This window comes from Eretmochelys imbricata, chromosome 3 (genome assembly GCF_965152235.1).
Source record: "Eretmochelys imbricata isolate rEreImb1 chromosome 3, rEreImb1.hap1, whole genome shotgun sequence".
Taxonomy (NCBI): Eukaryota; Metazoa; Chordata; order Testudines; family Cheloniidae; genus Eretmochelys; species Eretmochelys imbricata.
In genome coordinates this window covers 100,509,529-100,537,368 of record NC_135574.1, presented here as the reverse complement: position 1 = coordinate 100,537,368, position 27,840 = coordinate 100,509,529, and the positions used below count along the sequence as shown (strand labels likewise).

The 27,840-nt window shown below is 40.7% G+C and overlaps 1 protein-coding gene across 1 annotated transcript in view; it reads right to left on the bottom strand.

Moving 5' to 3' along the window:
- Window positions 1-27,840, bottom strand: part of ENPP3 (ectonucleotide pyrophosphatase/phosphodiesterase 3) — a 78,884-nt gene that overhangs the window by 35,766 nt on the left and 15,278 nt on the right. Inside the window, exons 3-11 of the mRNA XM_077811744.1 lie at window positions 26,284-26,406; window positions 23,988-24,113; window positions 19,715-19,775; window positions 15,346-15,443; window positions 12,867-12,946; window positions 11,999-12,118; window positions 10,714-10,823; window positions 6,356-6,421; window positions 4,479-4,551 (exon numbers count right to left, since the gene is read on the bottom strand). Of these exons, the coding sequence (XP_077667870.1) occupies window positions 4,479-4,551; window positions 6,356-6,421; window positions 10,714-10,823; window positions 11,999-12,118; window positions 12,867-12,946; window positions 15,346-15,443; window positions 19,715-19,775; window positions 23,988-24,113; window positions 26,284-26,406 (857 nt within the window). The remainder of the gene's footprint in view (window positions 1-4,478; window positions 4,552-6,355; window positions 6,422-10,713; window positions 10,824-11,998; window positions 12,119-12,866; window positions 12,947-15,345; window positions 15,444-19,714; window positions 19,776-23,987; window positions 24,114-26,283; window positions 26,407-27,840) is intronic.

Genomic DNA, 27,840 nt, shown 5'->3' with positions numbered 1-27,840 from the left:
ATTTTGAAATTTCACTAGATTTATTTTAAAAAAAAAACAGTGGAAAAGAAAATGAAACAAGAAAATTTGTTTTGGATCAAACTGAAACATTTTATTAGACCCCAAATGAATTTTTAAATATTTTTATTGCATTGAGAAAAAAATAAAATATTTTTGTTGCGTGTTGATCTGAAACAACATTTTTAAAAAATATTTTGGTTCAGCCACAAAACCAAAAAATAAATTATTCAGCTCTAGTTATGAAGAAACATACAGTAACTTTCAGATTCTTCTGATTTCTGATATCATGATGCCACCAGAAATCTTATATTACGTTGCGGCTTTATGTACTACTTAGGCCTGGTCTACACTAGGAACTTACATCGGCATAGCTGTCTCTTGGGAGTGAGAAAAATCCATACCCTTGAGAGACGTACCGATACTGACCTAACCCCCAGAGTAGACAGTGCTAGATCAACGGAAGCATTCTTCCGTCAACCTAGCTACCACCTCTCCGGAAGGTGGATTGATTACAGTGACAGAAGAATGCCTCCCGTTGGCATAGCTAGTGTCTACGCTGACATACCCTTAGATTGTATGCTCTTCAGGAAAGAGACTATGGGCTTGTCTTCCCTACCGCACTAAATCAGCACTGTTGTCATTGACGCAGCGGTGCTGATTTAGCGTGTCTGGTGAAGTCGTATTATGTCTACGGGAGACTCTTCCGTCGATGTAATTACTCCACTTCAAAAAGAGGCAGAAGCGACATACCAGGGTATAGACATCACTTTAAGTCCATGTAACTTACATCACTCTGGGGCTGGTTTTTTCATACCCCTGGCCATGTAAGTTACATTGACTTAAGCAGTAGTGTAGACAAGGCCTATGTTTTTTATGTGTTTGCACTAGTACAATGGGGCCCTAGTCAGTGATGAGCTGCCAGAAGCTGAAGAACCAGTTCCTTCAGTCGCTCCGGGTCTTTGGTGGCAGTTCGGCGGCACGTCCTTCAGTCACTCCGGGTCTTTGGTGGCACTGAAGGACCCGCCGCCGAAGTGCCGCCGGAGGCCCGGAGCAAGTGAAGGGCCCGCCGCCGAAGGCTCGGAGTGCCGCCGAGTGAGTAAAAATTTACAGGGGAGCCTCCCCAGCCGAGAGCTCAGGTGGGATGGTCCCGTGGGCTGCATGTGGCCCGGAGTTTGCCCACCCCTTTAACAACCGGTTCTAAACCGGCTTCAAAATTTAACAACCGGTTTGCACGAACCGGTGCGAACCGGCTCCAGCTCACCACTGGCCCTAGTCCTGATGCTGTAGCAATATGAATAATTATAACAATAATGCTGCATGTCAAATAGGGTGGGTAATCCTCGTGAAGATCACTTTTGAATTACATGGTATCTCTAAAATATTCCAGATCCTTAGCCTTCCATATAGAACTTTTCCTATAACTGGAACTGTAGGCAGTAGCAAACCCAAGCTGCTAATGGTTGGATTCCATTCAAACTATTACAACTTACAGTACTCATATTGCTTTAGGTTTAAATCAGAATGATTTGTCTAGTCGCAGCTATCAAACTTTTTAAACCTAAGTGAGATTTCTAAACCTTGCAGAGAAAGTTATTCTATTTTGCTTTTCTTATGATTCAGAACCAAGGAGCATTGAATGAAACTGAAAGTGAAATGAAATGCAAATGAAACGTGATTAACCTGTAGAACTCATGTCCAGTACAAAGTCAGTAAGGCCAAGAGTTATCAGAAATCAAAAGAAAATTAAAAGTTTATATGGATAATAAGAATACTAACAGTTACGTTAGACTGAATTTATACATAACCGTAGGAACCTGAAAATTACTGTATGCATGATATATATACACATGTTATACACAATTTAGATTAAAATACCATTAAGTTTTCCAAATCAAGCACTCAAAAGTTAGGGAAGGCCAGAATTAAGGTTGCCTGTGTGTATGCATTTTGATACAGTCTTTAATTACATAATCACATGCTGTTCTTTTCCAAAGACCTCCTGTGTTTTTTTCAAAGAACTCAGTGTATATGATGGACGGTTCTCAATAAGCTGCGGGTTAATATTTGGTTTTATCCTCAATGTTCAGTGACCCTAGGCCTTATTTACAACACACTACTGATTTACAACACACTACTCAAACCCTGCTCTGAAGACAGAATTATTAATTTCCACATGGGCTTCTTTGACACTCATCACTATAGTATCATATGAGTGCTCCACAAACATTAATTTATCTTTAGCCCACAACTGTGAGATGAGGGACCACTATTATCCACTTTTTATAGGTCAAGAACTGAGGCACAAAGAGAGGAAGGACAAAAGTAACCACTAATTTTGGGTGCCTGTCAAGGGGGCTGGTCCTTAAAGGGGAGTCAGGGACCAGCCTAGCTTTGACAGCAGAAGAATGATGAGACTCAGAAATCTTGGGTTTCATTCCATGCTCTGGAGAGCAGCATAATCTATTATTCCCAAATGAGATCCCTTCTGCCCTGTCTCCTCCAACATCCTGTCCCTGTCCCAGTCTTGTCTCTTCCCCTATGCCGGGATGCTTGTCCCAGTCCCCTTCTCCACTCCTCAGGCTTCTCATCCAAGTTCCAGTCTCCTTGTCCAGCCAGTCCTAGTCTCCCCATCCCCGTCTTCTTTCCCTGCTCATCTTATTTTCCCCCTCCTGGCTCTTCATCTGATGTTTTTCCCTTTCCCCTGGCCTTCAGTCATCTTTATGCCCTGCTTTTATTTGCCCCCTATACTGGCTCCCAGTCCCAGTGTCCCTTTTTGGGCTCTGCATCCAATCTCAGTCTCCCACCTCATCCCCATTTCTGATTCCTTGTCCAAGTCTCTTTGCTTATCCAGCTCCAGTTCTCCCCACACACACAATTCAGCTCCTTGTCAGATCTGCCCCCTTTCAGCCACTCTCAGCAGGCTCCTCCTATCAATCTCGTCTCTCTCCCCTCCATGCAAATGTGCCTCTTGTCCTTTCTGCATTCTGGTCAAAGGCAGTCATTCAGAGCACAGGAAAGACAGGCTTCCTATTTTGAGTTCTGATATCCAGAACCTCCCTGGGCCAGAGCATCCAGGAGCCACAACTGTAGGGAAAGTCCAGCTTTGCCCCGTACTCCTTGGCTGCAGCATGCTCAGCAGCAGTTCTGTGGGGAAGCATGAGAAGTCCAGTCACACGTAGAAGCTGTCAAGGGATGGAGTATGTATAGTCACTCTGTGGCTAATCATCACTAGGCTGGTCAGCACTAGGATCCGTGAAGAGCTGGAGCATGCTCAGTGAGGGCAGAGTCTTTGGAGATTTTAGCTGCTTAAACTCTAAGAAATCTCTACTGAGCATGTGAAAACATCAGCTTTTTCAAGGGCTTATAACTTGTCCAAATTTGGGTGAACACAAAGGTCAACTCCTCTACCAAATTTCAAATTCTTGCCCCAACTACGGGAGCACTAGAGCTTTTCAAAGAAAAGTTTGCCGGATTTTTTTTAACATTGCAAAAGAACACGTTTTTCCCTAGCCTCATTTTTAGAAAGATCTGAACCATTTTGGCTGAATTTTTTTTTAAAAAAAAGTTAGACTGTGACAGACCCCCAGCATGAAAAATTTCAGCTCAAATGGTTAAAGTTTGGCAAAATCATAAGCAATTGAAAATAGGGCCTTATAATGGGAAGTGTTGAGCAACCCTAACCTTAACCTTAATATGAAGAAGGAACGTAAACTCTCCTGCTTCTAGACATAAACCGTCCACTAATCAACATGGATTATGCATGGGTAAGGAAGAAATTTCCCCTATAGGCTGGTTGTTCCATACTTGTCCACTAGAGGGATCATAACATCCTTTGAAGACCACTTTTAGGGACAGAACACTAAATTAGATCAACTATTGGGTTGATCTGGTATGAAAATGTCTATGTTTCCCAGGAAGAAGTGTTCTGTGTGCATGTAAGTGAAAGTGAAATATGCTTTGAGTTAGGAATAACAGAAAATGCGATGAATGATGTGAACTAAATAAAATACATATTAACTAGAGTTTGTATTATATTTCACACTCATAAAAGAATTTAGCCAGCTCTAAGAATTTGTCACATGGCTTTCAAGGATCACCTATCAGCCAAATGAAAGTTTGTTCTAACTATGTCCATGGTTGAAATTTAATATCCTTCCTAGAACTGTGTAGGTCTGAACCAATTTTCTGCAACTCTGGTTAGACTACAGCTCTGCTTTTGTACTTGCCGCAGTGCTGGAACCATGCTGGGGTGGGGCTGACTACTCTCAAGAGGCTAAACAAAATGAAAATAGGGATGTTGACGGTTAGCACTGTTTGTTGAATTCCAGTATTGAATAATAGTTACTATGTGTAATTAACTAGAGCATAAAGAAAAGTCATGCTAATCAGGACTCTGCAATCCCTTCTGAACTATATAAATTACTGTATACCATTATTTCTGGAGCAACTTAGCTTAAGATTTAAAAAATACAACTTACTCCACCACTAACTGGTCCATATGAGTGTCCAGAACTATCAGGTTCTTCAATATACAAAGTATAGAAATCTGGCCTAGAAACCAAAGAAACCAAAGAAAAGAGCACTGTGAGAATTTGGGAAAGTTTCTGTAAAATCTTTATTTAAAGAAAGGAAACACTGAATAAAATTCCAAGGAAACAAAAAAAACTTACCTCAGTTTAAGCAGTTTCCTCTCAATTGCTTTGTGAGAATAAACACTTAGGCCCACATTTCCAGAAGTGCCCTTCATTGTCTTTAGTTGAGCATCCAGAAATAGAGGCACCCAAAATTAGAGGTCATGTCTAGTGGTGCAAGTGGAATCCATTTCTGACCGTACGGGGGGGAAAGGGGCAGCAGCTAACAAGGGGCACGTGACCCTCCATGTGACTCCGCCCCCCCAATCTGCCCCCCCCTGCTCTCCCCATTCTCTCTCCATGTTCCACCCCCCTTACCTGGGGGGGGGGGCTCTCTATCCTCCTCCTGCTGCCCTGGAGATTTCAGAACTGCAGTGGGAAAAGGAGCAGAACTTTGGGCCGCAGAGCGGCCCCATGCCCGCAGCTCCTCCGTCTGTACAGCAGCAGCCCCACTGGAGGACAGAGCTTGGGGGGGGGTGGGGTGGGGCTGGGGGCAGTACAACAGCGCCGGAGGACAGGGCTGGGGGCTCTCCCAGGAACCTCAGCAGGGAAAGGAGCAGAAGGTGACAGCTCTTCTGGCGGCTGTACCACGTCCGCCCTGTCCTCCGGCGGGGCTGCTGCTGTACAGACAGAGCCGGAGGAGATACAGCTCCATGGAAGGCCCAGCGGCCCCACATTCTGCTCCTCCTATGTCTTTCCGGTACACGGTACCAGCTATAAATATCTTGCCGGACCAGATCACTCTACTTGCATTGCTGGCCATGTCTAAAATATCTGAGTCTACTGCCAGACTTCTTCCTGCTTTGCGGGGTGAGATTCCAGAGAACTTCATCTAACCCCCTATTTCTATGAGGTATTCACCTATAATCCCTCACATAAAAGAATGAAAAGCTTTCTTTTAATTTATTCACATGTAACACAAATTCACCTGGCAATTCATTGCCCCATTTGACTACACAAAAATAATTCTTAAAATAATATTATTTAACTTAGCCAATCACAAACAGAACAGGAACAAAATGGCCATCCAACTGCTGACCTACATTTCCCAGAACACCACAGACCTAGAGCCTGGGTTCACAACCTCTTTTAGGTATAAAAACTCTTGGCATACGTCTATTGCAGGACACTCAAATTACAAGGAATTAACATTAATTCTTGTTTGCTAACCTGTAGCACATAGGAACAGAGTAAATTCCCACAAAACCACAGTAAAATAACTTTTAGAGAACTGAGCTGTAGTCTGCATTACTGTGTATAATGTACAATATTTATTCTTCCCAGAGAAGACTCTTAATTCTTTGATACACATAGATCCACAAAAGTACAGGCTTTATTAAACAGACTTTCTTCCTCTAACTCTCATCCAGGCATTATCTGGATGTCTCAGAATTCATCCAGGAAACACCAAACAAAAAAGAAATTGTAAGCCAGCAATAGATAAAACAAACCCCAGTTTATACATTCCCATTCAGATATGTATACCCCACACTCATACTGTCAGGGACTTGGTTTACCTCTTTCATCTCTACCTCTCGATCCAGGAAGATAATAGGCACAACCATAATTACAGCAGCCCTTTATATCCCAAGAAACAATAACTGAGCTAGCTAAATACAGCCTCACTTGTTTTACAAGCATATGAAAATAATGTGAAATCTATACGAGTGAAAATCCTTCTAGCAGGTTTCTTTAACGCTGAGTTGGATATTATCAAGCTTTACCTCTCTGATTTGGAACCATCAAGCCATGTGAGTATTTCTGAAATTCTCTGTTGATATATAATTGATCTAAAATAAAATAAAATAAAATAATAATTAATAATTAGGTATTGTCAGAAAGCATTTCACAATACAAAAATATATATTTTCTAACACCCAGGAATGCAAACTTTCCTGGTAATTCATTTAGGGCCTAAGAGTTGGAGTCAAAAAGATAACAGGTATATGTTTTTGAATGTTAATGAATAAATGAGATCCTTCACTGTTTAATTTTCCAAATATTTTAATGAAATATAACAGTTCTAATGACAATTAGTAAGGTCCTGATCCTGCAAACACTTGAAAACATGCTTAACTTTGTACATGTACAAAGTTAAATAGGTACGTAAGAGTTTATAGGTTCAAGGCCTATAAACAGATAAGAAGAACTGTTTCCTTTATATAGCACATACAATCCACGGACTTTGATATATGTTACAAACTTTAAGTATTCTCACAATACCCTTGTTAGGTAGTTTAGTATTATTATCACCATTTTGCAGATGAAGAAACTGATGCACAAAGAAATTAACTTTCCCAAAATCACACACAAAAGTCTTTGGCAGAGCTGGGAATAGTAACCAGGTCACCTGACTCCCAGTCCCTAACCACAAAGTCATCCTTCTTTGTACAGACTTATAAAGATAAGCCTGTAGCATGTTATTCTAATGAGGTTACAGGAATTATATAAAAGGTTTGGGAGATGACTGAGAAATTAATAGGAAAAGTTTAGGATACTAATATTAAAGGCAGCTGTAAGGAAAAAAATTCTAACTGTGAGGTTAATTCATCATGGGAGTATCTTATCAAGAGATGAAGTATATTCTCTATCACTCTGGCAGCATAAAGGAGAATCTGGCCCTTCATGTCTGCCTAAAAGATATGCTGTTGTTCAACCACAAGTTATTGTACTAATGAGTGAAATTCTATGCAGAGCCATCCCATCCATAGGATGGACCGGGTCAACCGCATGGGCCCCGCGCTTTGGGGGGCCCCGCGCTTCGGGACGTGGGGTCCAGGGCAGCCTGGGGGATTAGCGGGGGCCTGCCACCAGCAGCAGTGAACAACCCGGTCCCAGCCCGCCCCACCCCGCCCCGCTCCACCAGCTCCTGGCATTACTCGGGGGAGAGGGCGGAATCCAGAAAGAGGCGGGATGGTGGCTTGGGGGAAGACGTGGAGTGAGGGCAGGGAGGGAGCAGAGCTGGGGTGGGAAGATGCAGGGCGGCACAGGGGTGGGAAGAGGTAGGGCAGGGGCTAGGGGGAAGGGGTGGAGTAGGGGTAGGGAGGGGGCAGAGCAGTGGTGAGAAGAAGCGGGACGGCGCAGGGGTGGGAAGAGGTGGGGCGAGGGCTTGGGGGAAGGGGTGGAGTGGGGGCAGGGTCTGGGCCGGGGTGTGTGTGTCCTGGGCCCCGCACCCTCCTAGGGACGGCCCTGATTCTATGGCTGGTATTATGCAGAAGATTAAACTAGATGATCTTAATGGCTCCTTTTGTCCTTAAAAACGAAGTGAAATCCTGACCCCATTAAAGTCAATGACAGAATTCCAATTGACTTTGATGGGAGCAGAATTTCTATGAATTTTAGAAGCCATATATGTTGGGATTCCCTTCAAGACCTCTTTCTACTTGGCTTCCAAGAGCACAGTTCGACTCCAGCTTTTGGCACTCAGGTATCTTTATTTGCATATAGCAATGTTATGCTGTGTTGATCAGACTCAAATGCAGGGGATGGATGCAGGATACATTACGGATCCATATTTACACAGAAACCCTCCCCCTTTTATATACATTTACACATCTCATTGCATTTACTAGACATTACAACACACATTTTTGGACTGGCTTGGTTTCTCTGTAGGAACCAATCCCTGTACAGCATGCTCTGTTCATGCACTGTCCATGCTCGACCTACTCTTTACCTCATCTTTACATTCCCAACTTATCTTGTCCATTTTTATCTTGTTCAGAGTCAATGGTTCCCTGGGCATTCCCTCTCTTCTCTTAGCTAGCTCAGACATTCTGTCTTTTAGAAAACTGACCCATTTTCTTATCTTAACATCTTATGATCCATTTACCTCCCTAATTCTGTCTCCCAAGAAATGAGGCCTCCCCCATGTTCAATTATTCATGTCAGGCCAGGCCTACCTACATTCCACTGCTTCTATTTTTCTTGTTTACATTACCATTCATTTCATTTGCATCATATTCCTGTCTTTCTGTGCTCTCTTTTTCAAATTTGCCCAGCAACACATGCCTAAGACCACAGTGGCTGTAATCATTTGGACTCCTCTTAATATTAGGTTGAAGGTATGAACTAGGGTTGCAAGCTCACTTCCTCTGGTACAGCTCAGTAGGCTGTCTTCACTGCCTATACAATATTGTCCCCAATTTCCTGTTGCTTGGCTATTAGTTGAGCAATGGGCACCAATGGCTCAATTTTCCTTTGTACTAAATCCATAGTATTAATGGACAAGGGAGGTATGGGTACAAAGAGATTGGTCACTAGTGACTCCCACTCAGTGTTGTCTGTCACGGCCTCTGTCACATTCTCCTCCATCTGTACTTGGCCATAGGGCATGGGTCCCAATTTGAATCAGAGAGGTAAAGTTCAAACAAAATCCATCCAGGCTTCTCTGGCATTGTGTTGTCCTCACTGAAAAATTGTGGTATCCCATAGCACATACGGTGTCCCCACGCCATACCACCTCCTTCACTCTCTCTTTAATGACTAGTCGGGCCTTGCTTGTGGTCAGATTCATTCGTGCCAAGCACTCACAAAACCATCTGTGCTTGATTCGTTTACAGAAGGCTGTGTTTATTTCACATCCTTCTGGTGCTGCCATCTTCACACTGGGATAATGCACTTTATAGGTTCCATTTTCTATTGTACCCATACTAGTGACATATAACGATTATTTAGGACTCCATGTCCACCTAGGAATAGCAATCATAACTGGCACAGTTGAATTATTAATTTTACATGGTGCTCAAGGTCCAGGTCCTTCTAGCACTGTAAATTGCAAATTTTCTTCCCCAATATTATAAATTCCCTTTTCCACCAACTGTGGTCCAGATAAGTATGCTGTGTAACAAGCTTGGCCATTCAAGTCATGATACCACTCCAAGACCTCTTTCTACCTGGCTTCCCAAGAACTCAGTTCGACTCCAGAGTTCGTCACTCAGGTATCTTTAATGGCATATAGCAATACAGGGGATGGATCAGGATACCTCACAGATCCAAATTCACCCAGAAATCCTCTGCCTTTTATATACACTGGCACATCTCATTGCATTACTATAGACTGCAGCACACATTTTTGGACTGGCTTAGTTACTCTGCAGGAACCAGTCTTTGTAGAACATGCTCTGTTCAAGCACTATTCATGCTGGACCTGCTCTTTACCTCATCTTTACATTCCCAACTTATCTTGTGTGTAGTAAATTGTCCTGGGTGTTGCCCCTCTTATCTTTGTTAGCTCAGACACTCTGTCTTTTATCTTAGTAACCCATTTACTTAGTTAGCACAAAGAGAAAAGGAGTACTTGTGGCACCTTAGAGACTAACCAATTTATTTGAGCATAAGCTTTTGTGAGCTACAGCTCACTTCATCGGATGCATCCGATGAAGTGAGCTGTAGCTCACGAAAGCTTATGCTCAAATAAATTGGTTAGTCTCTAAGGTGCCACAAGTACTCCTTTTCTTTTTGCGAATACAGACTAACACGGCTGCTATTCTGAAACCTGTCATTAGTTAGCACAAACATTCTGTTTTCAGCCTGCTAATCTATTTACCTCCTAAATCCCATCCTCTGAGAAATGAGGCCTCCCTCATGTTCAGTTACTCATGTCAAGTCAGACCTATCTACAATCTATACATTTCCTATAAACAATACACTAGGAAACATTGACTTGTTGTGAAGATACTATATGAGGATGCTCATTGTGAAAAAAATCAGAGAAACTACAATATGATTTGCCTGGAATATTTTTCTGTTTTTATCAAAATTGCAGGACTGTTTTCTAGTGGGAAACTGTCATTTTGCTATAATTTGAAACTATCAAAGCCATCTGGGGGATAGAAATGCCCATCAATTATCAACAGTAACTGCGCATCTAAGTCCCTTAAGTGGTTCTGAAAATCTCAGCCATAAATGTTAGTTTCACTGGAAAAGTGGAATAATTTGACACTAATCTGGTGTCTGTTTCCCAGAACTTTGGTAAGAGCTCTAATACTTCATCTTTATTAAAAAAACTATTGCCAACTTGCAGCTTTGGACCAGCTTGTAAGACTTGTGTCATAAATCTTTTGACTATTCTGAAACTTACTTGTTGTACAACCTGTACAAATTGGGGTATGTTCCATTAATAGGTACATCTGATCCAGGCCAAAAGAAGGTGCCAGCCTTCAAATTCTGATACATTGCTGTCAGCCAGATCTAGGTAGAGGACACAAATATCTTATTTCAAGCCATTCACACTACTGGATAACCACATACAAGACAGTACAAGCCAAAGTACAGATTCAGAAAAATGCAAGGGCAGATCCTTTGCTAGGCTCACATTTTTCAGTTGTTTCTTTCACCTGCCCTACCATTACCCAACTATTGCAATGTTTGTGATTTGATATTTGTCTCCTGTTTACAGGATTGAAGATGGGATGTTGCCCTCTATTGGCTATTCACAGTTTAGCAAGAATGTCAGGGTATTTCTATACCTGACAGCTAACAATGATCTTCCTTTTGTTCCAGTGATAAAGGCCTGTGGTTTTGGTTGTGATAGGCTAGGGCACAGTCTGAGCTCAGCAGCAGGTATATGTTGTTTTATTACACAGAGGGGATAAACTTGCCATATTTAGGGTTGCAACCACAGTCCCCGTTACAAGGCTGATTGGATTCCTCATGAAACAAGAACAAAAGTTGTATATTTGAACCCATGCAATTTTTAGTTCTTTTTCAAAATGTTTGGTGCTCTGTTTATATTTTGAGATTACTGGTGAAAGAATATCAGTTTTAGGTCAGAGCTAAAGTTATCGATTTGTGATGAAATACGCAATATTTTATACTTAATAAACTACTTGGGCAGTGAGAGATCTATGATGTCCTCAACTGCACATTCCCTTGCTTTGTAAATGATGGGACAGATAAGGACAGTTGACACTCAATAACATTAAACTGTTTTTGTTTGTTTGTTTGTTTATAAACAAAACTTTTGTTTTTAGACTAGACTTTCAGACCTCATGTAAAGGGTTACTGCTGCAGTTTGCACAGCTAAGTTCAAAGTGCAAAATCTAGTAAAACTCCCAGTCACTTAAGTGGTGCCAGCATTTTACTTCAGGTCTGAATATGGGCCAATGTATTTTAAATTTGCTCACAAAGTATCACCATTAGATAAAGTTTTCAGATATAGAAAATAATTCAGATGTTAAAGGTTAAACAACTTTTCTTCCTGTATCAAAGGCAAACCGTCCATTAAAAAATCAGCAATACACACCACAGGATATGGACTGTGGAACAAACTGATGAACCTTGATATCCCACAACTTGGTATTTTATGCTTTGACATGAGCTAATCTGGAGGTTATGACAAGCACCATAGAAAGAATGACACATACTGGCTGTCCTTTCCACCAGATAGGGTTGAATTTTGCCTGCCCAGAAAGTGAGAAACTCTGGCTCAAGTTTACATCATACATGTTGTTGTCAATGATACCATGAGATTCTGGATACAAACCCTAGGAATGAAAATAAATTAAGAAAGGTGAAATATTTCTCTCATTCTTAAAGTAAAATTAAATCTATACTGTGTTCCATTACAACTGAAGATAGAAGTTAGAGATAGAAAAGATTTATCACATGTCATCCTTTTATCTGCCAATCTGTTCAACTTCCATATTTTCATCCCGATTTCATTTAATTGGTGAAATTACTATAACACATGAAGCCTGATGTGTCTGTAAACAGGTATGATAGATCCCAATTGGTTACATATAAGCAGCAAAAACAATTTTAATATGTCACTGAGACCAGCACTCCTATACAGGTTTCAGAGTAGTAGCCATGTTAGTCTGTATTCGCAAAAAGAAAAGGAGTACTTGTGGCACCTTAGAGACTAACAAATTTATTTGAGCATAAGCTTTCGTGAGCTACAGCTCACTTCATCGGATGCATTCTAACAAAGAGCAGGAATAAATAATCTATCCACAGGGCTAGGCACAGACACCTCTGCTAAAGAAGGCAGCATATTTATGTAAACATATGAACTATGGCCCCTTTCTCCTCTGCTGCTCTCTGCCATGCCCTTCCACGGTTCCTTGTCCAATCCTTCCCTTATTGTTATTTTCACTGTAGTGTCACATCTAAAATGAGATTGTTAGCTCTTTGGGATAAGAACTTCCTCTTTTTCTTTTGTCCTGCTACAGCACCTAACATTTTGCAGGCTGTACAAATAGTGAAGAATAAAAATAATAAATTCTCACTCACCGTGACAATAGTGTAGTGGTTTGGGAAAGTTTTGGTGGGGTAAACAGCTCTCATGTACTTTGAATGCGTGCCACATGTTTCTGCAACAAATCATGCTGAGTGATTATAAGATTACTTCCCAAGCAACTGTAATATTGAAAATTAGAGCTGGTCACAAAACATTTTTAGATGACATTTTCCACCAGGTTCAGTTTCTGTAATTCAAGGTGTCATATTCCTCATATGCAAATATTCAGACAGACAATCTCTCTACGGTACTTGTATAGCCCCCATTACTGTAGCACCTCACATTTTTTAATAGCACAACACTTCCATGAGGTAAGGAAATGCTAATAGCCCCATTTTACAGATTTGAAATTGAGGCAAGCATACAATGGCTAAATGACTTGTCCAAGGTCACACAGGCAGCCTGGCAGAGCAGGGAATTAATCTGGATCTTCCAAGGCCAAGACTAGTGACCTAACCACTGGACTATCCTTCCTGTCTCCTTTGAATAATCACTTCTCTTGCTGTGCAATGGTTTACTGAAATCCAACTTCATGCTTCTGTTTAAAAAGTTTCTGTCACTCAGTCAGAGATCAGAGAAAGAACTGGGGGTTCAGTGATCCCCCACACTACATAAAAAGCGAACAGTCAGGTTGAACAACCCATAGGCTGAAAACTGTTCATCCAAACTATTTGGCAAAATGCTTATGAATAACAAACAAGCACAGTGGATTCATCAGGCAAAGTTTGCAAATAATTCACAGACAGTGAAAAGGGTTAAATTCATAATGAACATTACCTGCAATTAATAGTTTGACTAGCTCTACTGAATGTAATACCTAGGTTTTCTGGGCCAAACTATTAAAAACCATCTATGGAGTTAGTAAAGATACAAGGATAGATCACAACAACCTCTCAGGTTTGTGATAACAGCATGAGTGGTGGCAGCGAATGTTTTTTTAAGGTTTTATATTATCATCTACTGACCACCAATGGTCCACAAAGACCTCCTGCGGGGTCTGCAGAGTTGCTGGTGTCACCAGGCTAAATCACTAATAAGTCTTCAAGCACAAAATGAGTTTATGTTCATGTTTCTCTTCTTAATCCTTTCCTAAATGTACTTTGTTATGTAACTGAGCCCTACAGTTGCTGCAGACAATGTGGGATCAGCTGGGAAAAGGAAATGGTCCTTGAGAGGAACTGGTTCATGATATGAAAGTTAGCACACCACTGTTTTATCATCTCGCACATGTAAATAACGGGGTCCCCCCCCAGCTACTAATGTAAGAAACAAAGTGTGTGAGTCCACAAACCAATGTTAACATTGAAAACAGATGCGTGTGACTGGTCAGTGTAAACCAAAGTTCGAAATATCCTCCTGGAAGCTTGAGATTAACATTTCTTTCATTCCAGTAGGAAAGATACACTTCCCTTAAATCTGTTTCAAACAGACTTTGACATAAACTTGGACTTTTCATGAAATGACTTATTAGCTGATGGTATTTCTTCTGCTAAGCATAAAACACTTATGCAAGGGTCAGGTCAGTTTGCTCATTAGTCAGAGTTATGACTCTCTTACAGCCCTTGTTATATTTAATAGGTTAGCCACAAAACAGATAAGTTTGTTTATCCAATTACATTTAGTGGCTTCCAGCAACCATGTCAAGTTTTTAAATATATAATATAAAAAGTAAACACATGATCATTCTGTCACTTTCAGAGTCTGGTTCTTGTGGGGAAAGTGAAGAAGATGATTGAATTGAACCATAGGAACACTAGAAGCAATGAGGCTCTGATTCTAAAGTATTCCCATGAAAACCGTACTCAACTTATGTGCAAGTTTTGAGGGCCCACTACAGCAACATGCTGATGACCCTCTATTCCCACTAACTTCAGAGCACTGTGCATCTTTCAGGAGTGTGGCTGTACTAATTAAGTGAATCAGCATATTAAAGTTTAAATTTAATAAATTTGAGTGAAGTAATTGATGATAGTTGATGAACATTTAAATACGCAGCTGTCTATGAATAGAACAAAATTCCAGACTCAAAAAGACTGTTTCTTTGAGTGACATTTCACTGTTACACAGTTCATTGCTCTTTAGTATTATGATATAATTTAATGACATTAAGTGATGATCCTTTGGACATTTTATTACAATTTACAATAATTTAATAAAATGGAGGATAGAAAATGTATTAAAACTTTCACTGGAACTTTTTCAGCTTTAAACTTTATTTGAATGAATGTTTCACAATATTTATTTAAATAAAATTTGAGGCTGCAAGCCAGTATTGGTGGCCACTGGTCCATGGGTGACTACAATGAACTCTAACTCCCAAGTTAATCCTGAGCAAACCACTGATCCAAGAACTACTATGAAATATTCCTCTTGTTGACCAGGGAGTCACATGTATAAAATGGTGGAAGAGGGAACTGAAGAAATTGCCAGCAGGTTCTGTTTTTAATTGTCACTGCTTTCTTGGTAACTTACTGAGTTTTTCGATATTCGGCAGTAAAGAAGTCCATGTTTGTAAATATTCTGCTCTAAAACCATCCATCGAAAAAAGGATAAGTGGTGGCAAATCAAACCTGCAAGTAAGTGGGAGTTTGTCATCAGAAAAGAGTTTTAGCCACATTCTGCAGAATGCATAGTTATATCAATAGTGTTGACCCAGAAGCCAGGAACAGAAGTTCCAAATACTTTTTTTTACAAGTTTATAATCCTTTATAACAATAAATCATTATTCAAAAGGCAAAGGAAGGTTATTTACATTAGCTTTCAAAAGTGTGCTATCAAACAGCTGCAGGAGTACAAGAATAGGAACCCTAAGTATACTTAGAATTTAGGAAAAGTAACTTATAGGTTTTTATTTTAAAACAAACTATAAATATAAACAAACAGATGATGGGCCAAATTAGCTGGAAGATACTGCTTATGCCAGGGTCTGAATTTTGTCTTTTGTGTCTCAATATATCCTGAAATCCTCTTCAAGCATGTCCACACAGATGGTCTGAACATTCTAACAATCACCCATTAGGTAGGGTGATCAGATAGAAAGTGTGAAAAATTGGAATGGGGGGGGAGGTCGTAGGCGCCTATATAAAAAAAAGCCCCAAATATCGGGACTGTGCCTATAAAATCGGGACATCTGGTCATGCTACCCTTAGGAAACTTTGCCTATCTGGCCTGCATCTTGGGGAATGAAGCTTTCTTGTGGAGGGTTTGTGCTAACTCTCTCCTGATTTCCTTTCTGAGAAGTTTAATAAGCAGTCCAAGTTCTTCCCACACCAAATCCTTCCACAACCTCCACTGAGCTGGAGCACACTTTCTCAATATCCAACTGAGCTTAATCAGTATTACCAGGAGAGTTTAGCCTCTAATAACATGTTATTCTGTAACAGCTAATATAAAGAATCAAGGCTAAAATCCTTAGCTCTGAGTGACTTAATCAAATATAGTAGGTATGATGTTAGGATACACAAATATAAATGGCCAGGTAGAAAAAAAATTAAATTGTTGTTATGGTAAACTCTTACCAGGAGGAAACAGCTGTGACAATAAAACTCTGTGGTTGGCTAAGAATTGACCATTGTTCTACCACATACAATCCGACAGGAAAAAACACATTAGTAAATGTTAAGTAATAAACATTATAAAACTCCGTTTTTAATAATACAGGGTTGACATAGGTAGTACCCAGTGCTTTCAGTCCTGTAATTCAGCCATGTTTGCTAAACATAATTATATATTTTATAGTTTCCTTAGAAACAATTATACCCGGGAATTATATAGAAAAAGCAGCTTTGTCTAAATTAGGGATCTGTACACATGGGACCTAGCAAAAAATTGAATTAAAAATCTTTATGAAGGAACATCGTACTCCATATATACACCCTCTCCACATTGAGTAAGAACTGTTCTAACCACAATGCTATGTACAGTTATTGCTAGCAGGGTTTTAACACCGTTATGCTGTTTAATGCTGAGAGCGATTAACTGTTTTCACCGTTGGGAATGGCCTGTAGGCCTATTTGCTAGCATGCATCTCCGTAAAAGCACCCTTTCCATGCCAATAAGGAAACCTGCTAGCAGCAGCCACATTTCAGACAAGGTTGTAGGTGGCACATTCCTGATCTAAACCTAAATCTGAACAGGGTCTTAAACAGCACTGTGATTTTAGGAAATACAACATTTAAAGAGATACTCACCTCCCTCTATCCTATGAATCTGTGCTCGAAACTGGGCAGGTTGTTTGTTAATCTAAGAAGTATATTTTCATACTCTATGCACAGAATCCTTGCATGGAGAAATCCTTGTTCTTTGGGATGAGACTATATTACTAAAAGTGTTCCTAGTTATAAATGCAGCTAAAGTTATCTGCAAATACATAATATAATGGTTCACTGGTCAAGTCTATGTTTGTAAAGAAACCACGTATTATACTTTGAAGACCACCTTTTAAGGTGGTGTTCTACCCTACCTCCCCATATGCATCAGCAATATTGTATATATAGAAATAGCTGCATACCTGTTTCATAATTCTTCGTGATTTTTGAAAGTGTTTATATATTATATGTTTCCATCCCTTTCTTTCTCCCCCTCACTTTGCCAATTCCTCTCAACTGACCTTTCTCCCCAAAGCTACCTCAAGTAAAAAGTTCTGACTAAGGTAAGAAATGGCATTCAGAAATCAGAATAGCTGTTGCTTTCTGCAGAGCTGCTGACAAAAAGAAATGACTCCCAAGTAATTGCTTCAAAGTTGCACAGAGAGAGAGAACAATGATATGTGATGGACTATGAACGACTCAGCTAAGAAAAAAATACTAGGGTTTTGTTTTTTCCTGAGAAGTAGATGTACAAATCATTCCTGGTTTTCATAAACAACTGAATTTTTATGTGGAATTGATCTCATGTATTCTATTCTAAAGTGTGTTGCGACAGATCGTTCCCAAATTTAATTAAAAAAAGAAAGTGTATACTGGTTGAGCAGAAAAGTTGGCTAAGTCCAAAGTATTATACTCTCTGCCTGCGTCATCAGCTGAATTCTAGGGAACAGGATTCAAAGCCTTCCAGAAGAATCAATGTAATATAGTACTGGTATGAGACAGATAGATTATCCATCCAGGGGAGTACTATATTATATTATTCAGTAGGATTGGTATTACAGTAGCATTTAGGGGCTCCAGTCATGGACAGGACTCTGCTGCGCTAGGCACTATACAAATACATAACAAAAACTGTCCCTGCCCTGGAAAGCAGACATTCTACATAAAAGATGATAGAAAAGGAGATGGATACAATAGACAAGGGGAACACAGCGGAACAATGAGGAACTGGTCAGCATCAGTGTATATACCTTTCTATACTTTTCTCATTGTATAGAGAAAATATACTAATATTCCATCCCTTTTCTATCAGCCACTTCCTTCTAGGCTAAGAGCTTTCCATGTTAATTTATTATTAAAAATAAGTAAATATAAGTGAGACAGCAGGGGAGAAAAGAAAAAGGGGACTACTGCTAAGAATGTCCTCTGAAACCTGCTAAAAGCTGAAATCACTAAAAAAGAGAAAGAAGAGCGTGCTGTGCATAATATATGCCGATAGCTTGGACGAAGGTATTATCAGCATGAGTTTGGGATAACCTGTGGATAACTCTTGACTTCATCACTTGTGAGTGGTTTCAGAGTAACAGCCATGTTAGCCTGTATTCGCAAAAAGAAAAGGAGTACTTGTGGCACCTTAGAGACTAACCAATTTATTTGAGCATAAGCTTTCGTGAGCTACAGCTCACTTCATCGGATGCATACTGTAGAAAATACAGAAGGTGTTTTTATACATACAAACCATGAAAAAATGGGTGTTTACCACTACAAAAGGTTTTCTCTCCCCCCACCCCACTCTCCTGCTGGTAACAGCTTATCTAAAGTGATCACGCTCCTTACAATGTGTATGATAATCAAGTTGGGCCATTTCCAGCACAAATCCAGGTTTTTCCCACCCCCCCAGCCTGCCCCAAACCCACTCTCTTTGTGTGTGGGGGGTTGGGGAGACAACCTGGATTTGTGCTGGAAATGGCCCAACTTGATTATCATACACATTGTAAGGAGAGTGATCACTTTAGATAAGCTATTACAAGCAGGAGAGTGGGGTGGAGGGAGAGAAAACCTTTTGTAGTGGTAAACACCCATTTTTTCATGGTTTGTATGTATAAAAACACCTTCTGTATTTTCTACAGTATGCATCCGATGAAGTGAGCTGTAGCTCACGAAAGCTTATGCTCAAATAAATTGGTTAGTCTCTAAGGTGCCACAAGTACTCCTTCACTTGTGAGTGTTGTGGCCACCCCATACTCTGGATATCACTTCCACATATGAGTTATCAGTTTGTGTGTATTTTATATATAGTATATACAACAGTGTGGTCACTTAATAGCATTTGTTATATGTGGGCATCTTGGTGGTTCTGACATTGTGTGTGTGTGTGTGTGTGTGTGTGAATATCAGAACCACCAAGATGCCCACATATAACAAATGCTATTAAGTGACCACACTGTTGCATCCCTTGCCCTGTGCTCTTCCAATTGCCTGCTGATGTCACTCGCATGTTGTCTAAAGTTTAAACTGTGTACTCTTCAGGACAGGAAGCAATCTTTTTCAACTGCTGTAAAACAACTAATGCAATTTTAGGCACTGCATAAATAAGAATTATTTCTTATTACAGGCTTCCCAAAATTTGTGCACTTTGTTATTTCTGAATCTTATAACATTTTTCTCCATCAGAAAAGGTTCAGTTACAATGTTAAAAAGACAAATGCAAAAAAATTCCATTTGCAGACTGATAAGTGTACAAATCATCCTACCCTTCTGGGCACTGAGAAGTGTTAAGTGATGGACACGCTTCTTTCACCCAAGGCGTTTCACCTGAAAAGCATAAAAGGTGTCACTGCAGCACTGTAGAAAAGTAAATATACAACACAAAGCAGTTTCCTTTCCACTCCCCTGTGATTTTCTGAAACTCTGCTTAATGCTCCTAAACATTTATCATATGCTGATGATCCACTAGAGTCTCTTTAGAAGAACAAAAGGAGTCATGAGAGAGGCAAGAAGGACAAATCAAAGAGGAAAGGAATAATAGAGAGAACTGATGGGGCAGAAAAAGCAGTGGATTATTTTTAAATAAGTCTTCTCCCTCCCACAGAAAAGCCCTCCCACTAAGGATCCCAAGGCAGGCGGAAACAATAACCATTTTCAAAGTAAAAAGAAAAGGAGTACTTGTGGCACCTTAGAGACTAACCAATTTATTTGAGCATAAGCTTTCGTGAGCTACAGCTCACTTCATTGGATGCATACTGTGGAAAGTGTAGAAGATCTTTTATACACACAAAACATGAAAAAATTCCTCCCCCTACCTCACTCTCCTCCTGGCAATAGCTTATCTAAAGTGATCACTCTCCTTACAATGGAGATCTACAACCTATCCTGAAGGATGACCCAACACTCTCACAAATCCTGGGAGACAGGCCAGTCCTTGCCTACAGACAGCGCCCCAACCTGAAGCAAATACTCACCAGCAACCACAGACCACACAACAGAACCACTAACCCAGGAACCTATCCTTGCAACAAAGCCCGTTGCCAACTGTGCCCACATATCTATTCAGGAGACACCATCACAGGGCCTAATAACATCAGCCACACTATCAGAGGCTCGTTCACCTACACATCCACCAATGTGATCTATGCCATCATGTGCCAGCAATGCCCCTCTGCCATGTACATTGGTCAAACTGGACAGTCTCTACATAAAAGAATAAATGGACACAAATCAGATGTCAAGAATTATAACATTCATAAACCAGTCGGAGAACACTTCAATCTCTCTGGTCATGTGATTACAGACATGAAAGTTGCAATTCTTCAACAAAAAAACTTCCAATCCAGACTCCAGCGAGAAACTGTTGAATTGGAATTCATTTGCAAATTGGATACAATTAACTTAGGCTTGAATAGAGACTGGGAGTGGCTAAGTCATTATGCAAGGTAACCTATTTCCCCTTGTTTTTTCCTAACCCCCTCCCCCCCCCACCCCCAGACGTTCTTGTTAAACCCTGGATTTGTGCTGGAAATGGCCCACCTTGATTATCATACACATTATAAGGAGAGTGGTCACTTTAGATAAGCTATTACCAGCAGGAGAGTGGGTTTGTGTGGGGGGGGGGGGGTGAGAAAACCTGGATTTGGGCTGGAAATGGCCCAACTTGATTATCATACACATTGTAAGGAGAGGTTTCAGAGTAACAGCCGTGTTAGTCTGTATTCGCAAAAAGAAAAGGAGTACTTGTGGCACCTTAGAGACTAACCAGTTTATTTGAGCATGAGCTTTCGTGAGCTACAGCTCACTTCATCAGATACATACCGTGGAAACTGCAGCAGACTTTATATATACACAAAGAATATGAAACAATACCTCCTCCCACCCCACTGTCCTGCTGGTAATAGCTTATCTAAAGTAATCGTCAGGTTAGGCCATTTCCAGCACAAATCCAGGTTTTCTCACCCTCCACCCCCCCCACACAAATTCACCCTCCTGCTGGTGATAGCCCATCCAAAGTGACAACTCTTTACACAATGTGCATGATAATGAAGTTAGGCCATTACCTGCACAAATCCAGGTTCTCTCACTCCCTCACCCCCCTCCAAAAACCCACCCCCATACACACACAGACTCACTCTCCTGCTGGTAATAGCTCGTCCAAACTGACCACTCTCCAAGTTTAAATCCAAGTTAAACCAGAACATCTGGGGGGGGGGGGGGGAGGAAAAAACAAGAGGAAATAGGCTACCTTGCATAATGACTTAGCCACTCCCAGTCTCTATTTAAGCCTAAATTAATAGTAAGGAGAGTGATCACTTTAGATAAGCTATTGCCAGCCGGAGAGTGGGGTGGGGGGAGGTATTTTTTCATGCTTTGTGTGTATAAAAGATCTTCTACACTTTCCACAGTGTGCATCCGATGAAGTGAGCTGTAGCTCACGTAAGCTTGTGCTCAAATAAATTGGTTAGTCTCTAAGGTGCCACAAGTACTCCTTTTCTTTTTGCGAATACAGACTAACATGGCTGTTACTCTAAAACCTGTCATTTTCACAGTGACCTTCATTGTGAATTATTAAAGCCAACAATTGTAAATCTAAATAAAAAGTGAAAATTAAATACAGCCACGAGAAGGGGTGAGAACAGGTTCTGTTATTATGATTAAAACACTGAAATAGTTTTTTTGATTCGTTCCCACCTCACAATTTCAAAGAAGTCCATTTATAGATGCAGGCGCTATAGAATCTATAGATCCTTTATACCCTCTGACATTATAGTCATGAAGTGTGGTTTGTTTTGCCAGTGGCATTTTTGCTATCTCCATTAACATATTTGCATACAGAACACACAAAGAAGGTTGGAGACAGGTTCTTTGAGTTGGAGTCTATTTTGTATTTTTCCTATAGAAATGCTAAAGTATCTATAACAACATGCCACAAATGTTCTCATTAAAGTACCACGTAACTCCAGGCACCTATTTTGTGCATCGTTTGAAATAGCGATGGACTATAATTAAACTCTCAGATCCAAACTCCCCTAAACGTCATTGGTTTTGGGAATCCAAACCTGAATCTGGGTCCACATTTAATGTCTGAAACCAATATATATGAGTCAAATGAAAATCCCAGATCTAAACATCCTTATGAAAATTTCAAACCCAACAGCCATGAATTTTAGGTTGGGCCGGGTGTGTGTGTGTGTGTGTGTGTGTGTCTTAAATCAGGGTCCAAAATTTGTGGCTCAGATCCATCTCTAATCTAAGAGTTTAATCAACCTTACACAATTAAAATCTTTATTTAAGTTAAATATTTAACTTAAATGTTCTATATTTAAGTTAAATTTCTTTTTCCATCTGTATATTTTGGACTGCTAAAGATTAAAGGGAGGGAGATGCTTTTAACTGAAATACTGAAGCAGTGTCATTGCGTATTTCTGCACCACAAAGTGCCCAGGATGCAATAGAGTTCATGACACTGCTCTAAAAGTCCACTGTAAATGCTGTCCTTGTGTGTGGCAATGAGAGTATGATATCACCTGCCAGTGGCTGACCCACAAAAAAGTAAGGAAAACTACTGCTATTGTCTGTTAAGGAAGATCTTCTTTAGGACAAGTGGCAGACTAGGGGCACCAGAACAGGGGGGGCCAAGAAGCCATGGCCCCATCAATTTTAAGAGGCATAGCCCTCCCACTTTTTACCTACTTTAAGGGTGAGTGTCGGGGGAGAGGGCAGAGAGGAATGAGTCTGGGCGAGGCCTGGGGGAAGAGATGGAGCAAGGACGGGGCCTCAGGGGGAAGGGGCAGAGCAGGGGACAGGGCCCCAGTTCAGGGCCCCCCCCCACTTTTAGGGAGCTTCCGGCACTGCTGGGCAGAGACCCGTATTTTCAGAAATAAAGGACTACGGGTTCTAGCCCCACTTCTCAGGTGCATGTGTGATGTACCCAGTAATTCTATCTGCTATCTTCAGCTCATGGACTCATCTTACACTCTCTAAAGGAACAGTGCTTGGTATATAGGGTCTACTGTCTTAAACAATGTTAAAATTAATTTTAAAATGTGCTTATAATGAAATGTTATGAAAAAGTTACATTAACGATGGTAGTGACATGTTTTTTAGATTTCACCCAGGTCAGAGCAGGGACGGTGCCTTCTTCCATTTTGGGAAAGCACATTATAGGTGCTCCTGCAATAATAATATCTTTTCGTGTTTCTTAAGATTTAATTTTACACAAACTACATTCCTTTCCAGCAATCACCTTCCTTCTCACAAACCTAAATACCAGGTGTTTCACCACAAAGCAGCCACTCCCCAAGTGTCTCAGGCACTCAAAACACATTTACAGCTACAAGAAATCTAAACTTGCTCAAATAAAAGCTGTAGGTATCTTCAGTTAGGCACCAGAAGGGTTTTATCAGAGTTGCTAACAATTACAAAGCCCCATATGTTTATTTTATATGTATTTCATGTATATTCACTTGGGTAGCTTCCTGTAAATATCCCTATAATATAGCAAATCACACTTTTAAATATTAATTTTTGTTTTACCTTTGCAAATACTTTTGTAGTTTACACAGCAGTCTTTTTTCTCCAAGCAGTCTTCAGAACAAGAACAGTGGCTTCCAGTTATCCGTGTCTCACCACAACGGAGTTTAGTGCATGTCCATATCTGAGCTGAAAAATTATTAATTGGTTGTTGTGATAGAATTCACCCCTGTGTTCATGCCCTACACCCTACTGTAATAATCTTTGCACAAAGTATGCCTTGTAAGGTATCATTTGAAAACTCATAATTTGCTGGTCAGTATTGTCCTGGTAAAAGATGGTGGCAACATTGCCGGTTAAGTTATAAGATTCCTCTGCAGGGTGTTCTTAACACATGTTCCAAATCCCACAGCCCTGCCCAAACAGAAGTTGGCAAACAGGTCTGGCCTAAACAAAGGAATGTGTACTCTGCTTAATTTGCATTTAAGCAGTAAAGAGAGTCATCAACCAGGAAGGGAAGACAAAGGAAGTTGAAACAGGTGAAAAAAACAACAGGGAACATCCTTCCACATAGACATTTTGTCCCCTGGTTCTCAGATGTAAATGTTTTTCAAGAGGGGGACTGAAACTATAATAAGGAGGGACAAACACCCCAAGGCTCTCTCTCGCTCTCTCTCTCCTGGCCCAATGCATTCACTGCACCTGAAGAGACAAAGGAAACAGTTGGACTCTGTATGAGGGGTTTTTACCTAAAGAGTTTGGTGTGTAAGACTGCTGAAAGTATATGGTGCAAAACCGTGACTGAATCTAATATAGTTTGTTAAATTAGGCACCAGAAGGGCTTTATCTTTATTTCTCTTGTAGCCATTTTTGACTTTTATGCCTCATTACTTATACTTGTTCTAAATCTATCTCTTTGTAGTTAATAAACTTGTTTTACTGTTTTATCTAACCCAGTGTATTCAAGCTGAAATGGTTGGGCAATTCTATTTGGGGCAACAAGTTGTGTGCATATTATTCCGTTCAAGGAAAAATGGACTTAGCATATTTGTACTGTCCGGGACAGGGCTGGGCAGTATACAACATGCATTTCTGAGAGACGATCTGGGCTGGAGGTGTGTTGGGATCACCCTGCAATATAACCAAGGCTAGTAAGAGCCAGGATGTGGATGGCTGGCTGCAGCACACACACAGACATAGCTGGAAGTGACTTTCATGCTGGAGGCTGTCTGTGAGCAGACCAGGCTGGAGGCTGCACCAGCAAGGTATTGTAAAGGGAACCCCAGATTATAGGGCAGTGGTGACATAGTTATTTGTTAGCCTGGATTGTACCCTGGTATGTCACAGTTGTGTTTTCGTATGAAGAAAAAAACCACAATTCCGTTCAGAGCACTGAATGTATTCATCTGTGGTGAAATCAGCAGGACTGACAAGCCCATTGACGCTATTGGGAGCTGTTTTGAATCAATTGTCTCTGAGGGAAGAGAAAGAACAGCGAAGAAGAAATGTTGCATGATTCCCAGCAGATGGCAAACAGACCAAAGAATGAAGGAAGGTGTACATGTTACAGAACAGGAGTGAGAGAGAGAGCAGAACAGGAGAGATGGATTTCAAGAAGCTGTCAAGGGAACAGTTAGAGTTCAAAGGACCATGCAGGAAAAAGACACTGGATGTGATACAGAAGCAGACAAGTCTGCTAGAGAACTTTGTAGCCTGTGGATCCAATTCATCCCGCTAACATAACCATCGTGTGCTGCATACTGTTCAGAACACAGGGTACTGGGGGCATCCATTAATCCCCTCCCTGCCTTCTGAGGGGGAGGTAGTTGTCCTGTCATTCCATGCCCCTGGACAAGGAGAACAGTATGCTCCCACTCAAGATATTCATGACCTTGTCTGGACTAACAAGGATGATTATGAGAGAACTGGTTATCTGTGAAATAGTTTGCTTGGTTTTATGTTGGCCCAGTCTTGCTGGGTGTGAATCAATGAAAGTTAGTCATTGAACATATATACTTGATTTAAAAGTTTACTGAAGTACGTTCCTTAATAAAAAAAAATGTGGATGTCTTTCAGGAAAGAAATTAATCCCAGTTTATATTTCATATCATGTCACCTTCAAGTACAAGTAGCATGGCACCTTAACAACATGCATTCAACATTCATACACAACAGCTCCAGAATTCATTACATGCCATAACAAGTCTCTAAAATACAAAAGATGGCTGGGAACCTTTTTTGCATCTGTACCCATGGCAGAATAAATAAACATAGCACATTTATCATTTCCCCTCACCCTCCCTCCAGAAAAATTAATACAAAGACTAGACTAACAAATCTCACATTTATGGGAACGTACTTGGTTCCAGACAGGTACCCTCATAATCCCAGCAGCAGTTTTGAAGCTCTTTACAGCCACCATCACATTGGCAGCCCTGCCCCTTTTTATTAAATGGCTCATTACATCTGTTTCTGCAGCTGACTGTAAAGGGAAAAAAAGATGGTTTTAGCACCAAAATTATTCCAATCCTTAAGCATACAACAATGAAATGGAACATGGCCAGGAGCCTAGAGTCAGAATGTTCTGAATAATTGTCAAAAACTATTTCCCAAATCACTTGTCAACATATTTAGTAAAATTAATAATATAAGCTTATTTCCATCAAAGTTGGGAGATGTCCACACAAAACTTTGTGTGTGCGTATGTAAAATTAGGATAATTATAAAAATAAAAATAATATGAATATTATGATGAATAATGACATGGGGAAAATATGTGAAATTCAGACCACGTAAACAGGACTTGTAAACTTAAAATTGAAAGTAAAAAAATATTTTAAACTATTAATTTTAAAGTTATATAAAGAGATACAGTCATATATGTTCACAAAGAACTCTGTGCCAAAACACCTGTCTTGAATCCTCCCTTCTAAAGGTCCCTGAGGGTTTTGGCTTCAATCCTCTGAATGTGCTTAACATTATGCATTTCTCCCAAAGTCTGAGTAAACAGGTAGTCCTTGCAACATGCCTTTAACTTAAGCGCAACAAATTCAGGCATTTTGGTCCAAAGGAAGAGAGGGTTCCTGTGGCAAAGTATACTACCCTTTTAAAATACAATCTGAAACTTACAGGCAAGACATCCCTGGCAGAGCCCAGGAGCACGCTGCCCAGCTCTTGGAGCTGGACTATATGAACAGGAAAAGCAAGTTCTTCAGATGAGAGGGACCAGAAGCTATGTTGGCAGCTATAAACTGCAGGTTCCCTTTCCCCACACACCCCCACCCTGCCCCACAGGCACCAGGATGCTAGCCTGATCTGGGCTCTAGAGATTTTGTTTTCTGACTCTGAGTTTGTTTGCTCTGAGGCAAGGGCCTTATGAACTTCCTTAAACTGCTCCTCCCCTGACTTGATGCCTAAGGGAAAGGGGAAAAGCTTGCCTGCCACCTAGAACAATAAGAGAATTAGGAACTCTACTCATGGATTCATAGATATTAAGGTCAGAAGGGACCATTATGATCATCTAGTCTGACCTCCTGCACAATGCAGGCCACAGAATCTCACCCACCCACTCCTGCAATAAACCTCTCACCTATGTCTGAGCTATTGAAGTCCTCAAATCATGGTTTAAAGACTTCAAGGTACAGAGAATCCTCCAGCAAGTGACCTGTGCCCCATGCTACAGAGGAAGGCGAACCCCCCCCAGGGCCTCTTCCAATCTGCCCTGGAGGAAAATTCCTTCCCGACCCCAAATATGGCGATCAGCTGAAACCCTGAGCATGTGGGCAAAATTCACCAGCCAGATACCCAGGAAAGAATTCTCTGTAGTAACTCAGATCCCACCCCATCTAACGTCCCATCACAGGCCATTGGGCCTATTTACCATGAATAGTTAAAGATTAATTAATTGCCAAAATCA